Source organism: Anopheles stephensi, chromosome 3 (assembly GCF_013141755.1).
Source record: "Anopheles stephensi strain Indian chromosome 3, UCI_ANSTEP_V1.0, whole genome shotgun sequence".
Taxonomy (NCBI): Eukaryota; Metazoa; Arthropoda; class Insecta; order Diptera; family Culicidae; genus Anopheles; species Anopheles stephensi.
Genome location: NC_050203.1, coordinates 62,050,200 through 62,068,284, shown reverse-complemented (window position 1 = coordinate 62,068,284; position 18,085 = coordinate 62,050,200). Strand labels below are relative to the sequence as shown.

General features: G+C 49.1%; 1 protein-coding gene across 1 annotated transcript; it reads left to right on the top strand.

Annotated features, from left to right (window-relative positions):
* Positions 1-33: 33 nt before the first annotated feature.
* On the top strand, positions 34-17,345 carry LOC118509326. The gene is made up of 21 exons (XM_036049787.1): positions 34-190; positions 1,210-1,381; positions 2,896-3,572; positions 3,649-3,693; positions 3,783-6,674; positions 6,746-7,122; positions 7,197-7,407; positions 7,470-7,828; positions 7,896-9,897; positions 9,968-10,126; positions 10,196-11,151; positions 11,227-11,643; positions 11,713-12,123; positions 12,193-12,304; positions 12,387-13,238; positions 13,323-14,207; positions 14,282-14,423; positions 14,498-15,297; positions 15,363-15,443; positions 15,521-16,104; positions 16,182-17,345. Exons 2-21 carry the CDS (start codon positions 1,261-1,263, stop codon positions 17,158-17,160), a joined length of 13,062 nt encoding a protein of 4,353 aa, XP_035905680.1. The 5' UTR covers positions 34-190; positions 1,210-1,260; the 3' UTR covers positions 17,161-17,345.
* The last annotated feature ends 740 nt before the right edge of the window (positions 17,346-18,085 follow it).

Here is an 18,085-nt window from a genome sequence, read left to right as displayed (position 1 = left end):
GCATCACTATCGGAGCTGATTCCTGAGCCGTTGGGCCTTACATGCTAAAGCATTCTCCTGCACCGTCAGTCTGTTGCCTCGGTCGGTTCGGATCGGTTCGTGATCTTGCTCCAGTGTTTCTACGGTGTTCGGTTCGGTTGTATGGCGCGTGGTGCATCCACTGCAGAGGTGTAATACGCCGTCGCTGATGGTGAGTTGGCGGCTGAGTGATTCGGCCAGCCAGAATATCCGTGCAATTGTTTTGATAAACTGCTGCAAATCAGTGGTGATGTAGTTAGAGTTGTGGTACATCAGTGTACGATCGGCGTGCGAAGATCGTGGGCAATTTAGGATTGTCACGAAAGTGAACCCGGAAAGTTTCCTCGATTACGCAACGTTACCAGGTCCCGTAGGAGAACCATGTGCTTGTCTCGTCCCTCAGGGAAGTGTGAATAAGTGATCGATAGTAGATTCTCTGTAGAGATAGCAGTAGAGCAAGATCGGTACGTTTGCAGCGTATCCAACGATAAAGGTGATCAGTTGGTGATGTGCGCAGTTAACGTGGTACGATCAGTGGTTCCACGTTGGCGCGGTGAATGACATCCCCACCAGTCATGTCGGTGCGCTGAAACGGAAGATGATCCTCTCTCGTTATCAACCAAGTCGCTGATGATTCCGTGAAGGCACCGGAGAAAAATACGAGCAAGAAGATTAAGCGAGATTAAGGGATGGAATGAAAACAAGCGCACAATCGCGGCCTATTGACGTACGCAGCCAAAGTTCAAGTTTACGGTGCTGTCCGGCCGACAATCGGTTTAAAGTGATTCAACTGCACCACGCTGCTGCCGAAGCACGAGGGTTCAAGTTTTGGGCGGATGTATGGTACAAACGGGGAAGGTGGATGATACGTCCTGTCTAAACCCCGCCCGCCTGGCATGGATTCCGGATTTGGGACGTGATCGTGGTGGTATTTTTGCTTCGTTATTAGGTGATAAGACGCACCGGGTGATGATTCCGTGATTGGTTCCTGTGTTTTGTGTGCATATAAATATAGCCACATTTCGGTGCCAGATCTGTGTCACTCGTGACGGAGAGAAGTTTTGGGAAGTGAAATGAGTGATTGATAACGGCCAAAGAAGCACGGCCATTAAACCAATAACCGGCCAATAAGTAAACGAAGAGAGCGTTAAAAATTTGCGCGATTGCGGAAATGTGATCTTATCTTTTCAGAATGGGAAATCATGTGTGTTCAAGGAAAATGAGTGATTGCTGAAGTGTTGTATGTTTTGTGCACCCCGTAGACTAAATCTGTGCGCCAATATGGAGCGACAAAAAAGTGTAGTTCATGGATTAATTTTCCTGCTCGCCCTGACGACCTTTACGGTTGACGGCTATAAACGAAGTAAGTACATATGTTGGAAAAGTAGTTGGTTTTTTTTTAATTAGTTGCCAAAGCTTGTTAGTCATTCGTTTGTTTGTATCGTGTTAATATTCAATTGTTGGTCCAACATAAAATCGTGGATCCTATTCATTCTTATTTGCTAATCATAGTTAGGTCCGAAGAGATCAATTATATGTAGTAAAAAACTATGATTACAAAGAGACATCAGGGTAAATATAAGCATTGATTAATGTTGCAGTATGGTAAAATATAGAATTAGAAAACGCTTTTAAGGACCTTTGGTTACGTTTTTGAATGGAACGCCAGACGTATTTCTGAGTGATCATGTCACAACAGGCAATTGATCCTCAGCCGTACGTCGTTTTGGCTGATGATTTAATGATTTAATATAGAGTCACTAATGCCGTTGTTTTTAATATAAAATGATTATCTAAAAGATCATTAAACGTTAGCACTTCGTTATTCCCTTGCGGAGAACATGAGAGTATACCTATTAACTCATTTTACTCAACATTTTTGGGACATCTGCTGGTACAAGTCCTTGATATCCGTCCTCATCTTTTAGAGAAAGTAGATTTTTTTTCCTCGTGTGAAGAGAAGCAAAAGAGATTGTATTCTAAGATTCTAAAATCCATTCTAAAACACTGAAACAGGGTTGAAGTTGAGCCTTATTATTTAAACCCAAATTGCCTAAAAAATCCAAAACTGTTCAGAACAGTTTTTTTTAATATCTTCAAGCCTAATAATTATTTGTACTACATTGTGCATTATTGTTATTAAAGTTATTATTTAAAGTAACATCATTTGAATGCCTATTTCTCATGGCTGTCATAGAAATAAAAGGGTTTATGCATCATCCGGTCCTCACACGGCAGGACCACGGGGTTCAAATCTCATCTGAGCTGTTCCCCCATAGTTGAGGACTGACTATCCAACTATGCGGTATCAATAACTCTAGTAAGCCAGAAATGGCAGGCAAGACCTAAGAGAGGTCGTAAAGCCAAGAAAGAAGAAGAATCATCTGAACGGGTAACGGCCTTGCCTTAACGCACTCGTCTAGAGCTTGTAGTTGTAGAGATAACATAAACAAAGATAGGCATATTTATAAGGGTATTTTCCACTCGATCGTGGTAGGGAAGTTTCCAATCGATCTTCAAACTGAGTCTTTAACCCAGAAGCATATGTGAGTATTGTGCCGGCTTTTAACACAGAGGTAAATGTGAGTTTTGTACGAAACAATCAAAGATGACAGTCTATTAAGTTTCCACCCTACAGTCTCAAGTACTGTTCAATTACAAATATTTGCAGAGAAGAAAGACATGTCTTTTATCTTGGCATATGCTTTTGGTGCTTTACATTACAATTACAATCGCAAAAAGTCTGGTCGGTTTAGATACGTCTTTGCGTAATGGCTGATTTTTTCTTTTAAGGAACTTTTAACACAGAAATGATATAGACAGAATAGATATAGATAAGCAAAAGATGCTACAAACAACCTCCTTTCATCCTCCCAGATCCCCTTAAAGATCCTCGCATATGCGGACGACCCGTGTGCTCCGAGGCCAACACAAAGTTCCGATACAATGTGGGCACGCTGTACAAGTTTGACTATTCCATGTACGTGAAGACCGCCCTGGTCGGTAGCGGTGATAACATCTCCGAGCTGTACATATCGTCCGTCGTCGAGATGGATTATTATGCGCCCTGCCAGGGTATTCTGCGACTGTTCTCGATCGAAGTGCGGGATCGTCCCGTGCAGGAGACAGAAGAGACGGACTTTGAGTATGGCGAGGAGCCGGCGGGCGACGAAAGTAACACATTGGATCAGGATGAGGCGGGTGGCGTCCATCCCAAAAGTGAAACAATTGCTGAAGAGCTAATGCGTTTCGAGCTTCGTTTTGCGTTCCACGATGGCACGATCAGCGAGATATGCCATGAGGACGATGAGCCAGTTTGGACGCTAAATTTGAAGCGTGGCATCTTGTCGAACCTGCAGAACACGATGCCACGGTTCGACATTGACTTTGAAACGACGGAAACGGATGTGTCGGGCATATGCGATGTGAAGTACAGCACGAACGGTCGCAACGGCACTAGCTTGCTGTTCCGCAAGACGAAGGATATCGTCTCGTGCAAGCGACGGTACAAGACTGTATCGTTTATTCAAACGGTGGCGTATGACTTCCGATCGGTAAGCATTTGAAAAACCGCAAGTAGTGCTTTGTAGGGTTTTAGCTAATGATTGTTTTTTGCTTGATTTTACATAGAATTATGTTGCGTGGCCAATTCTCAACTCTACTAGCTATTGTGATGTAAGTATTGGCAGTGTGGTCTAAATCAGCACACTAGGGTTTGGTACATACCGTTCAACAAACTCACATACGCTGTTTTAACACTCCAGATATCGATTGACCGCTCGATCCATAAAACTGTGTCCTGCTACGAACGGCATCAGCTAGAACCGTTCTCAAATGGCCTGGCCGGTGCAGTGACCGAAACGTTCAGCAAACTGGAGCTTTCCGATGAGGAGGCATACACACAGGAAGGACATCAGGATGAAATCGACATTCAGCGCCGTTCTTCGCTGCTGTACGATCACACACCGTCGATACGCGATAATCACAACGAAAACAAGGCGGCCCGCGAATTGCTGCTGGAACTGTGTGCGCAGGGTTTTCCCAACATTAAGCGCAATTTCCCGGACGTGTTTCTCAAGTTTCTGACTGCGGCTCGCGCTATTTCGCACACCGCCCTGGCCGAGCTGCTAAAGCGCTCGAAGTCAACGTGCGACAACGGACCCAACCACATAATGGAAAGCTTGCCCTACATCGGCACGGCCGCCTCGGTAACGATCATGAAGGATCTGATCGTGAATGGGGCAGTGCGCCATCCACTGTCCAGCCAATGGATGGGCTCGTTCGCCTACCTGACGCGCCCGAACGAGGAAGTGTTGGAGGTAATGATGGAGCTGATCGAGTATGGGAAGGAGTCCGGAAATCAGACCTACCTCCTGTCGGCTACTGCGGTCGTGCACACTTTCTGTAAAATTAATGCGGACTGTGCCGAGATCGATGCAGTACAGTCGATCGTACAGTCGCTGGAAGAGGAGTTGCTCGAAACGCTGCGGGAGGCGGGATCGGAACTGGAGCAGGATCGACGCAGGTACGAGCGGGTGATCGTTCTGCTTATGTCGCTGGGCAACATGGGCGTGGTGAACAAGCGCTTCAACTATGAGCTGCGAACCATCATCGAAGGTGACCAATATCCGACGGCGGTGCGCGTGGAAGCGGTGAACGTATTTCGGCGCAGCGATTGTACCCGCACCAAGGACTACTTCTTGAAGCTGTATTCTTCGTTCCAGCTGGACGTGGAGGTGCGCATCGCCGCGTACCTGCAAGCTATGCGATGTCCCGACTATCTGTCAGTGAAACTGGTCAAGCACGTGCTGAAAACGGAGGAAGTGAATCAAGTTGGTTCGTTCGTGTGGTCGCACCTGACCAACCTCGCTAAAAGTGCCTCACCGGTGCGGGTCGAAGCACAGGGCCTGCTGTCGGAAAATGGCGAGAACTTTGGCAAGAAGTTTGGCCGAGACGTGCGCATGTTTTCGCGCAACTACGAACAGACCCTGTTTTTCGATGAGTATAACTTTGGTTTGACGGTCGACAGTAATGTCATCTTCAGCACCGAATCGTACCTGCCGCGGTCGGTTCGGCTAAACCTTACAACGGATGTGTTTGGGGAGTCGATCAACTTCCTCGAGCTTAACGTGCGGCTGGAGGGCTTAGAAGACTCGGTGCACAAGCTGTTCGGTCCGAACGGCACGTACAGCGCCAAGATGGTTAATGAACAGCTGATGCGGTACATGAAACACTTGCGCCAGTACATACCGGCCAAAGTTTTGGAGCTGTTTGAAGATGACACAGTGGAGAGTGATGGCCTAGACGATGGTGATGGCACGGGGCGTGTAAAACGGGCCGTGACCCAACGCTTGCCAGCACTGATCGCACGGAAAGTGCAGGACGACGTGGATCAGCTCGGGTACCATCTGAAGAGCAACTTCAACAAACCACGTTTCACGGTCGGTGTAAAGATTTTTGGCAATGAACTTAGCTATTACACGGACGGACTGGAACTGTTGACCATAGCGAACCAGCGCAGAATGTTGGGAGATTTGTTTTCCGGCACGGAGCAAGCCTACACGAAATCGTCCGTATTTTTGGACACTTCGTACAATGTGCCGCTCAGTTCGGGATTGCCGCTGTCCCTAAGCCTGATCGGAGCATCGTCGATCGATCTGCGTATGACGGGCATTATTAAAGCGTTCGATTTTACCCGCTTTCTGGCCGACATTGAGGGTCGAATAAAACCCAGCGTAACGGTTGACCTAACGGCTACGATGAAAAGCGACCTGATACATGCCGGTACGGCGATCAAGGTAAAGACCAACCTGTACTCCAGCTCAGCCTGGTCGGCCCATCTAAAGGTACGCGGGAAGGATCAAGCGGTGCTGCAGGTCAGCTTGCCACAGGATCGCAACGACATCTTCAGCATTCGGTCGGAGATGTTTGTGTTGACAGAAAAGCGCGAGCTACGCCAGAGCGGCATCGAGCGTCGCTACTCCAATTCCACCTGCACCTGGCCCTTTATCGATCAGGCGATTGGTTTGAAAATGTGCGCAAACTACAGCCTGCCAGACGTAAGTAACAGCAAAGACATCGAGGTGCCTAGTCTGATTCTGAGCGGACCGATCAACTTTGACGTAAGCCTGGAGAAGGCTGACCTGACCGCGAAGATGTTCGCGCTTAAGTACAGCTGGACCGAGCGGCAAAACCAAACGGTCGTGTCGGTGCTATTTGAGACGCCCAACTCACACATTCCACGCATATTCCGTGCCAATGTTACGCACGAATTGCACCGCAAAACGGCCAGCTTGTCGTTCGTGAACGGGAACATCTCGCACAAGGCGCTTGCGATCTACATCAACAACCCGGACCAGCATCGCCTGGAGGTGTCGTTAAATGTGAACGAGCGTAAGTATCTGGCGTACGGTATGGGTTACAACAAAACCGAAACTCGCAACGGGCGGATGTACTATCCGTCGTTCTATCTGTCGGTAAACAACGAACGGATCGCTGGCATGAGCGGTCAGGTGAGACAGATGGAGAAGAACAACGTTACCCAGTGGGACTACACGATCATGTTCGAGACGAAGCGGGTACGGGCGAAGACCATCGGTTACCTGTCGATTTCGAACGAGGCAACTTACATGCTGCACAACTCAATGGAATATCGGGTAAGTGTTGCGTTCCGCGATTGTACCTTCCATCATCTTTCAACACCGGCTTTCCTTAAATCCTCGTCCAGTTTTCATCGAGCAAACCGCAAAGTTTGGTGATCAACGCGTTGGCAGAAGCGATTAAGAAGGATCTAATGATGTACCGCGGTAACTTTGACCTGCGGTCCAGCGCTTACCCAAAGTTCGATGTAGCGCTCAATGCAACGTTGCTACAGGGAATAGGCCGGTTTGACTTTACCTTGCTGCATAACAATGCACCGGACCTGAGGAGCGAGAAGCACCTGACGACGATTAAAATCATATTCGCCAACGACAACCCGTACCGCAGCCAACTGATACTGGCGGCCAATAATCAGCCACCGGTTGAGAATCCGGCAGGACGGACCAGCCTGTCCTTTGAAGTGACCAACAAACAATCGAAGGTTGACGTGAAGGCAATGGTTGTGTGAGTGTGAACAACGCCGATCGGGTAGGGTGGGAAGTAGAATTTTAATCCGTTGGCCCTCTATTATGTTTTAGGCATGAAAATATGCTGAAGAAGGGAGTGGATCATACGATCCGGATGCTCTTTCGATATGCCCCCGACCGGGACGTAGTTGGGGTGGTGTCTGTTTCCCTGCCACGCTCACAGCTGTTTCGGTTCGAGAGCATGTTTAATCTGACCGTGCCTGGTTTTCATCCCTGTACGGGTTCGTTAAGGGTGATGGAAAAAACCCAGAAAGAGCATAGCGTAAGTAAAGCTTTCGCTTGTACGACATGACTGATGAATGATAGTTCCTTTCGCTTCTGTAGTTTGATTTCAAAGGTATCTGGTTTTCGGCGCACGCACTGAATGTTAGCGGCTGGTACAAGGATCGTAGCTCGAACGTGAAAAGCTACCATCACGCGAAGCTGGCGGCACAGATTGGGCCCAGCTTCCGGGAAGCGTACGGCGAGCTGAAATACATTCAGGATGAGTATGACAACCGTTTGAGCGTGAAGGCGATGTACGATAAGAAACCGTACGGGATCATACTGCAACATACGCAGCAGGTTGAGAACGGAACCAAGAGCTACGCGCAGCTGCAGTGGAAGGATGAGCAGTATTGGTTTTCGGCCCTTTTGAAATCGGTACCGGTCAAACAGCTGGATGTGGAGCTACACATTGACAAGTAACTGAGACGACTCGCTGAGGGTGTCAAATGGAGGGGGATAACAAACGTGAGCTTTCTTTTACAGAGTCCGCGACGTAAGCGTGTCACTTCGAGGTTATTCCACGCCGGCCAAGCGGGAAATCGGTGTCGAGTTCAAGTGGGACGCAAACCGGGATCCAACGCAGCGGGTAGCTCTGTCGGGCGAGTTAAACACCCCGAAGGATCGGGTTTACGATGGCCTGTTTCTACTGTCCTATCCCAACCGGACGTTTAGCGGTACGTTCGATTCGAAGCTTACCGATCTAAGATACTTGGCGAACGCGCGCATTTCATGGAACACTTCCGAAGCGATCGTACTGCATCTGGATGCGCGCAAAGACGACTACATCGTGCCTAAAATGTCGCTGCTGTTCGAATTGAACTCAACCTTCCCGGACTGGCCGCAAAATGTGCTGAACGGTACGTTCGTCTTGCGGGACAACAAATTGATTACGAACCTGGTAGCCAACTGGGCCAAAGACAATCAGCTCGCGCTGGAGCTGATGGGATACTACCTGTCCAACGAAACGATATTTGACTGCGAGCTAGACACGAAGCTCATAAGTACGATCAAACCAGTGCCTACGGTGAAGCTGCACTTGAAGCACAAATACGTGGCCAACAAGTTCGAAACTATATGCTCGGTCAAACATCAACCAGCGAACCAGGCGCCGCAGGTACTGTCCGTCCACTCTAACTGGCAGTACGATGTGGACAAACAGTACACCAACATAACGGGATCGCTGAAGCTGATTAGCCCGTTCGAGAGCTACCGGACCGGTGCTCTGGTGACGAAGATATCTTTCAACGAAAACCGTGCCATAACCGGGGCGGCCGAAGTGCAGCTGGACGATGATCAGTACGCAATGGTGGTGGAGGGCCATGTACGTAATCTGGTCGATTGTATGCTGACGACCAACATCACCTCGTCGAACGTCAACTATCGCAACATCAATGGGCGCTTTGGGGTGAGCGAAAAGCATCGTCATCTGGTGGCGGAGGTTATTACGCCGAAAACTGCACTGGGCATCGAGCTGCTGTACGCCGTCGTCTCCACACAGAACTTTGACGTCAAGTTCCATCTCGCCACCCCGCTAAAGGAGTTCGAGAAGGTGATTCTACGCGGCAAGCTCCAGGCGAATAATATCGATTTCCGTGCCGGTATGAACAACATGGTGCTGGGCTGTACGGGTGTGTGGCGCAAGGCTCATTTGAAAGATTTCGAGTACTCGTATCGTATCTACACGCCGCTGCAAAAGTTCGAGGAGAGTGCGCTGATCGCAAAGGTGGTCATCGACAGCGAGCGGCCCGAGTACTTCGACGTGGAACTGTCGGGCAAGTTTTCGGAGTACAAGCTGGGCTTGAAAGCGATTTCGAAACCGAAGCCGAACCTGATACTGCAGCTGCTCGCACAGACGGCGTCCTCGATGGTCGAGGAGAGTCTGTGGAGTGATGAGACTGCCCTTGAGCTGGACGAGGACGACGAGGAGGAAGAGGAAGAGTACGTCGATGAGGAAGAACAACAGAATTTGCTAAACGTTATCGGTGACATTGAGCTGTACACGATTGTGCTGCCCACGATCGTGGGTACGTTGGAGCTGACGGAGAAGAATTCGCAGTATCTAGCGAACGGTAAGCTTAAGCTGCCGCAAGGCGACATCGACATCCGCGATCGGTTCTATCTGAAGGATTTCCTGAACATGCAAAACAATTTGCGCCTCAAGACACCGTTCCCGGTGGCGAACCAGATAACGTCCGACTTTGTGCTAAAGTATTCGTACGTTGCGACGGACATAACGGTGGGCATGAACGTGAAGTTCGAAAATCGTTCAGAATGGGTCAATACCGGGTTCCGCGTGAACTACAAGTACAGTTTGGATGAGGCGGAGGTGCACAAACATCAAGCGCTGGTAGATCTGATGACGCCGATGAAAAATTTGCAGAAAGTTTTCCTCAACGGATCGCTCGAGCTGGAAGACCACAGCTATAAGGGCAATTTGACTGCGAAAACCATGACCACCGATGCGTCGTTGGCCCTGTCGTTTGAAGTGAGTAGATGGGTCGTGCTCTCCTTGCTTGCCACATCGTTCACATTGTCTATTTGTTTAATCTGTACAGAGCGAAGATGAGTTTATCGACACGTACATGAGCCTTTGGGTGCGAGCCCCACTGATGCCCTACTATGCCTGCCGGGTGTTTTACAAGCAAGATTTCTCCAACACCGAAAACTTGATGGATTTAGGTTTCATGGTCAATGACGGTGATTTGTATAGCAATGTAAGTAGCGACATTAACTCCCTTTCTTCCAAATCCTATTAAATGCGTGCGTCTTTTTACGTTACACAGTTCCGTATGGATGGAAGCTGGTCGTTTGCGAAACCGCACTACATAAAGGGCGCCGGAAAGTATCAATCCAACTTCCTGCCGATTAATCTCATCAACACCGATTTCTTAATCACCCGATCGCCGCTGCCCAAAGCCTACTGCAATGTAAAGTTCTACGACAAGAAAGGTGTGGTGGAAGAGATCCGAGCTAAAGCGGAGCGGAACCGAGAGATGTTCTCCATCGATCTTAGCGTACCGATGGAGGATTATAGGAATCTTTCCATCCACGGACGCCTGCAGCATCGCCAGGGCAGCGAGTACGCCGTATCGGGACAGCTGTTCCGTAACGAGTATGCGTTCCAGTTGGAAGGAACCGCAACGATCGCTGACGACATTCCCTACCGAGCGGATCTTGTGTTCCAACCGCTTACCGCGGAAGGATCGATAGGATCGATACGGTACCGGTGCAGCAGCAACGATTCGCCCGTCACCGAGTTGAACCTCGAGCTTGAAAGTGGGGCCAAGGTAGCGAAACTGGACAGTAGCTTTAAGCTGTCCGCAATGTCGGATTGGTTTGTGACGATGGGTCTAGAGTCATCCGAGCCGAGTCTGAAAAATGTCGATTTGAACATCGGCATAACCCCGGAAGCGAATGGAAAAGCGCTGGGCAAGTTTAAGCTCAATTCTCCCTGGATACAGTATGGCATTGATCAGGCCGATGTCGAGATGATGTTCGATGTGCAACCGATATCTGGCTCGGTTGTTGCACGATACGCTATTCGCGAAGTGTCAGGTGACGCCAGCTGCTTGTGGAACTGGGCACTAAAGTCGGACATGAAGTTCGCACTGGAGAATCGCGTTGTGCGCAACTCGGTGGAACGTTTCTTCCGCACGGGCGTACGGTATGTGAGCCCGGATCTGGAAAACAACCACAACTTTACCTTTGGCGGTGATCTCAACTTGAACAACATTTGGATGTAAGTAATGAAAGATGATTTTAAAAATCGGTCCGCTGAGCAGCTACAAATAATGTACACCTCTCTTGCCCGTAGATTCAGCGCCAACGCTTCGGTAGACTTTATTTCCATCCGTGACGTGTCGGCTGTAATGAAGGTGCTACTGCCGAAACCGGTGGGCGATGTGCACACGCTGGCGTTTGTCATGAACGGCGATTTGCCGTTCATGGATAAGGTGAAAACGTTCAACATGGAAACGTCGTACGAAACGGACGAAAGCCGCAAACGATACGCTTACCAAACGGAGTACAGCGGTATCGGTGATCAGCGAGTGTTGGTGCGCTTTGACTGGGGTCCGGACATTCGCAAAGAAAGGATTCAGACGACGCTGAACATATTCCGGAACGGGGATCATCGTGAGTTGATGGCACGTTTGCGGGGACCGTGGTATCTGGAGGATGCATTTTCCGCTCACGGAACGTTCAACATTGTCGACATGCTGTATCTGTTCAGGTAGGTTAAACGCATTGAAATGGGCGAGCGAAAATGTGACTTCATTTAAGTTTGATTTTTTCCAAACAGTGGTAACATTTCGGTACCGGCCTCGACGAAGGTGGCCAGCGCCAATGTAGCATTCACCAATCTATCCAACATGAAGGGTGACGTTAATTGTACCACCCCGTTCTTGAATGTATCGTGGATACACGGGCAGCTAGAGTTTATTGAAACGCCGCTGGAATCGATACGGTATCTGAAGGGCACGTGGCCGGAATCGAGCGCTATTTTCGATGCCAAGGCAACCTATCGAAACAACAATCTTGACCGCGAGCAGCAGGGAACCATCAAGATCGAAGTACCGCTGCAAACTAGACATTTTGCGGAGGTAAAGTATGGGCTAGCACAGCGACCTTTGATCACGAATGGTCACGCAGAGATTGACTATAATAGCGAAAAAGTGCTGAGCGGACAGTACACTTCAAAGATGGAATCAAGGTAGAGGAGTAGAGGTACAATTTAAGGATGGAATGATCGTCAAGCTGGTTTTTGCTTCCCGTTTTACAGAGCTGGCTTTGATAAGGAAACGATAGACGTGACACTGGAGAACAAGCGCATGCCTGTAGGAGTACATTATGTGCACTCGGTAAGCACGTCCGATCCAACCATACAATCGCTGGTAAGTGTCATTTGTAGGTGATATGCGGATGGCTCCGACGGTTCTTTTATCCCATTTTTTTTTGCATTCACACCTTTCACAGGACATCAAGCGTGCCGAAATATTCCAGCTGCGCAATCAAACAAACTTCAAGATAAGTGGAGAGCTGCACGTGCTGAGCAAGGAGATGGGCAACGAGTACCTCGTGAAAGCCAACCACTCGAACCGGACCGTGGTGCTGACAGCCGATTTCGAAGAGGACAATAATGTGAGCAAAAAGAAATCGAAGCTACAACTATCGCCCACCGTGTGGATTGCTTACGATTTTAAGCTCACCAATCGCTCGCGGGACGATTTGGCATCGCAGAACTTTACGCTGCAAATATCCTACCCGAAGCGTAACATTTCAGCCGACGGGTGGTACTCGTACACCAAGCAAGCATTCGATTCGGACGTAACCTTCTCGTACAGTCCAAATCGTACCGAGAGTGCTGATGAGGAAGGGGAAATTCCGAAGCAACGAACGATGCGCGGCGGGATCGAGTGGCGCGATCTGGACAACAGTACCACCAATGGGCAGCAGATTCGTGTGTCCGTTGGACATCCCAGCTTCCAGCAGGACGTCACGATGGATGCCCATTACGTGACTGATCCGAAGCGCTGGTTCAGCTCGATGGTGGAGCTGCGCTACAATGACGACGATGAGCATCTGGTGGCGATGGGTTTTAATTTGAACGATTTGAAGCCGGTCGTAGGATACTGGAACTATTCGTACCATCTGTTTAGCAGACACGATGCATCGGATTTGGATATGGATTCGATCGGATCGATCGGCTTACGGCCCGGACTGTACGGTGTCAGTTCGAACTCGCATTACAAGCGTGCCTACCTGTCACAGATGCACGGACATATGCTTGGCTCGTTAAACGTGCACCAGAAGGAAATGCTTTATGAGGTATGGCGTCAACCATATTCCCCCCCCCTCTGTGAGGCAGTCGATTGCTTACAATTTTACGTTTTATTTCCATCTCCTCCGCAGCGAATTACGTCCCACAGCAAATATCGCCTGTGGACAAAGGCAGCTGGTGCATATCCGGTGTATCTGATCAATGGCACACTGTTGGATGGCACGGACGTAGACGCCGTCGGCTTTTTCCACCTGGATGTGGACGAAAGATTGGTGCAGATGAAGATAAACGTGACACCGGACGGTTCGGAGAACGTGTACATGTACGGCATTGTGCCTGACTCGCGCAGTGCGTATTTCGATTTCTGGCGCGATTATGATAATGCGCGCGAAGTCGACGTGACGTACTATCTGAAGATGAATCATTCGCGGCTAATTACGGGACACCTGCTGTGGCGACCCCAGATCAAAGCGGACGTACAGAGCTGGATCAAGGATTACGTGAACCGGATGCAGCACGGCATGCTGGAGTATGCCGAGTTTTGGATCAAGCATGTGTACCTAGAGTCGAGGGACACAACGTGGGGCATTTACGAGGCCGCATTGCCCTACGTAGAAGGGTTGTTTGAGGATGTCGCCGGTTTGGCCGTGCTGCAGGACGATCTGGAAGATTTGGAAAGCTTCCTGAACGCGTCGTATGCGGCGGACGATTTTTACATTCGCTCCGCTATTAACTTTACCGTCACGGTGCTGGACGAGCTGGCCATAAGGAATAAGATAACGTCTCTGCCCAAGATTCTGACCGAGCTGTGGCATGTGATGGGCGAATCGGGCCAAGCGTTTGGCAAATCGATCACCTGGTTGCTGGAACACGTGAAGTTATCGTATCAGAAGCTGATCGATATTATTGGCAAAATTTTCCAAGGCGACGGTACCCGGTACCTGGCATCCACGCTCGAAAGCTCACTGGAGCGTTATGATAAGTTCGTAAAGGACATCCATTTGCAGTTTATAAAGGTACAGTTGTATGCGCTGAAGCGCAGGCAGAGTGAGAGCCCGTTTAACGCACCCATTTGGTACCCATTCCACAGCACATTCAAGATATTTGGGATAAGACGATCGTGATGGCAACATCATTCTGGCACCAGCTGCTACAGAACATAGAGCCTACGATAATCCGGCTAGCGCATTACGGTGAATCGTTGGGCTGGTATGTGGGGAATGAAATATTTAGTAAGTTGTACATCGCCACTATCCACTATCGGAAAGGGTCGTTTCTTCAATTCCCCCCTTGTTTATCTTTGTAGCCTTTCTGTACAACAAAACCCAGGAGATTGCAGACTCGCCATACTTCAATACGGTCACCAACTTTACCCAAGATCTCGACAATCTGTACAAGGATCTGGTGACGGAGGACATTATAACGAACTTGAGCAAGTACTCGTCGATAGTGCGTCGCTTCCTGTGGGAAAAGTACATGAAGGTGGTACCGTTCGCACGGGAGCTGCACCACGTAATGGAGGGCCTGAAGGAAGAGATCAAGGAGCTGCGCAAGATCGAGTTTGTACAGTTCTTCCTGCAGCGTTACGAAGAGGCACAAGCAAAGCTGGAATGGCTTGCCGAAGAGTTCCAGATCAACAGGCGGCTGAAGCAAACGTGGCAAATCCTGCGCAACAAGCTAACGCACATAGCGCAGACCGCGCTGCAGACGGAAAATCATTACCGCGAGGCCAAGACCAAGTTCATATTCGATCCCGACCATGGCGTGATTGAGCTGGAACAAAAGTTGCCCATGTCGTGGCACGCGTTCAATGAAACGCCCAAGTTTGAGGAAATTCCGGAGTTTAAGTACATCCACGATATACAGGATCTGTTTGCCGGCAGCAATATGACGGTCTGGACGCTATGGAATCAAGTGTGTGCCCATGCGAGGCCTCAAATGTGGTTGCCACCGTTCAAGAGCGTTGGCTTGCTGATCGGTTCGAGACACTACATGTCGTTCGACAAACGTTTCCTTTCGCTCGAGTTAAACAACTCGAACAGGTGTCGGTATCTGTTGGCGCACGATTACCACCAGCGAACGATAACGCTGCTTTTGGAACCATCGGTAAGTAAGAGGCGGCTTTTGGGCGCTTAAGTACTTACGAATAACACATCTTGCGATCATTACAGGTACAAAGGTATGGGCAACCTTCCCGGCAGATCACTCTCATAACGGAGCAAGACGAGCTGGCGATCGATGTGTTTAACATTGTAAGTATGACAATCGGCATGGTTAGTTAGCAAAATAGTTTTCAACCGTAAAACTTCGAATTTACTTTCACGTACAGTCGGTGAAAATTAACAACAAAGAAGCAACTGCATTGCCCGCAATGATAGGCACCGAGACGGTAGTTTTCCAAGAGTCGGACCTGCTGTACGTCGAGTCACAGCGGGGCTTCCTGCTTGCCTGCAGCCTCCGGTACCATCTCTGCTGGCTGGAGTTGGATGGCTGGTACTTTGGAAAGGTGGCCGGTTTGCTAGGCACCATGAACAACGAACCGTTTGACGATCGAATCACCTCGTCGAATCGATACAGCGAAACGGACGAACAGTTTATCGATAGCTGGGCACTGCCGGGATGCAGTACGCCCATTGCCACAACGAACCACACCAGCAACTTTTACAGTGCTTCGAACGAGCTTAGCCAGCTGTGTGATTCCTTCTTCCGCCATAAGCTATCGTACTTTGCCTCCTGTTTCCCCATCGTGGACGTGACGCCATTCTATGAAATGTGTATGGATTTGGGCAACAATCTTGTGCCGCACAGGAACGATAACTCTACCGATCGCGGTGCCTGTACGGCCGCACTGGCATACATCCAGGCCTGCATGCTCGAGGATACGCTTTTGCGCGTACCGGACAGTTGCATCAGGTGGGTTTCATTAAGTGTTTGTGCGTTACAAAAGGTACCCCCCCTAATTTCTCTCTCTCTCTCTCTCTCTCTCTCAGCTGTTTGCTAATGAATGGTAGTTACGTACCGGAAGGATCCTTCGTGCCGTTGCGCGACGAAGCCGTTCCGAATGCGGCCGACGTTGTGTTCATCATCGAGGCGAAACCTTGCAACGATCAGTTTGTGCAGACCAAGAGCATCAATCTGCTCGTGGACGGTATCTATCGGGAGCTGCAGGATTCCAACATACAGGACACACTGTTCGGTGTGGTGGCGTTCGGTGGTGCGGCACCGTTTGATCGTGCACACAGCGTCGTGGTTGGCAACAGCGTGTTTGAAACGCACGATCGGTTGCAACCGTTCTTCGATCACATCACAATCGGCAACGGTACGAATGAGGACATTTTTGATGCAATCATCAAAGCTTCGAAGCTTATCTTCCGCCCTGGCGCATCGAAAACGTTCATAGTGCTACCGTGTTCGCGCTGTTTTGCGTCCCGTATGAAGCTGGACTATTCTTCGCTTGCCCAACTGCTCGTCGAGAACGACATCAAGCTGCACATACTGGCCGACCATGAACTGTCGTTCCAGAAGTCACGCGTGTCCCGGCTCTTCTACGGCATGGACAGCGGTCTGGCTTACACCAAGAAGGACGTAAAGGAGCTGAAGGGTGATGCGGATCTGCGGCGCCAGATTCAGCTGCCCAAGGCAACGCTCGGCGAGTGTATTGCGCTGGCGCTGGAAACGGACGGGTCCATCTTTGGCGGGCACAAACTGCGCCAGGATCGGTCCAACTCGAACCACACGAAAAAGTTTATCAAGGTGTTTGCGAAACGTATCGCTGCGTCGGCCAAACCGAACAGCTGCCAAACGTGCGAATGCACCGGTCACAATACCGGTGTGGCGTACATGCAGTGCACGCCCTGCTATTACCCTTCACCGTTCTCGATGGACGATGACGATATGACGGACGAGATGTTCCTTTCCGTGATGCAGCCCGATGATGGTGACTTTATGTTCGAAGGTTCCGACGATTAGTTTAGCTGAGACGAAGGTGGCGTGAGAGATGGGAAGATAACGTAGGCTTACAAACATTATACAATTTTATGCAGCTTATTAAACTTATCAGACAGACGAACAAATCAGCTAACAAAATAGAGGAGCTCTCGTTTGTCTGTGAATGCAAAATAAATAAAGACACTTTGCGCGCTTAGGAAAGATTATCTCATTTTATTACTATCAGTTTGGTTACATATAATTGGTTTTTGTTCATCTTCTTGCCTGTGTCTCCACTGCACTGCCGTTTGTAACTGTCGAACCTTTCATCATCCTAAACCCTATCAGATTAAAGTTTTTAAAGTTTTCTTTACCTCTCTCTCTCTCTCTCTCTCTCTCTCTCTCTCTCTCTCTCTCTCTCTCTCTCCGCTTCTGCTGTAACGTCCATTCTTTTGTATCTCAAACACGTTCGTTTCCACTCAACGTTACGTTACCTTGCACTTAACGCTATAGGGAACATGAGAAGCTTGGAAAGTTGTAATGCTCTCACAAGCTGTATACCACGAGCTTCTTACAGTGCTCGTATTATATTGCCTACATTGCTCTATATCTCCGACGATGCACAGTTCCGTCCGTCCGCATTGGCTTGACACGAGGGGAGATGCAATGATGCTCGTTTGATGCGTATTTTGAATGATCATTTGAATTGCTCGCTATCAACTAATGTGTTTTGAATTTGGTGGACTAAAGCATGCTACGCCATTCTAAACTAAACGATCTTATTAGTGTACGAAATTGGTCGATATTAGAAAAATAATACTTGTAGCCAAAAAAACGTAGCACAAGATCGAAGTTGAATGCTTCCCACCCAAAGCAAAACAGAAAGCAACGTTCTATTGGAAAGCGAGAGGTCTATAATCGGCATCCGGCTGACCGTTTACTACAGCTGTTAAAGCTGAACGCATCA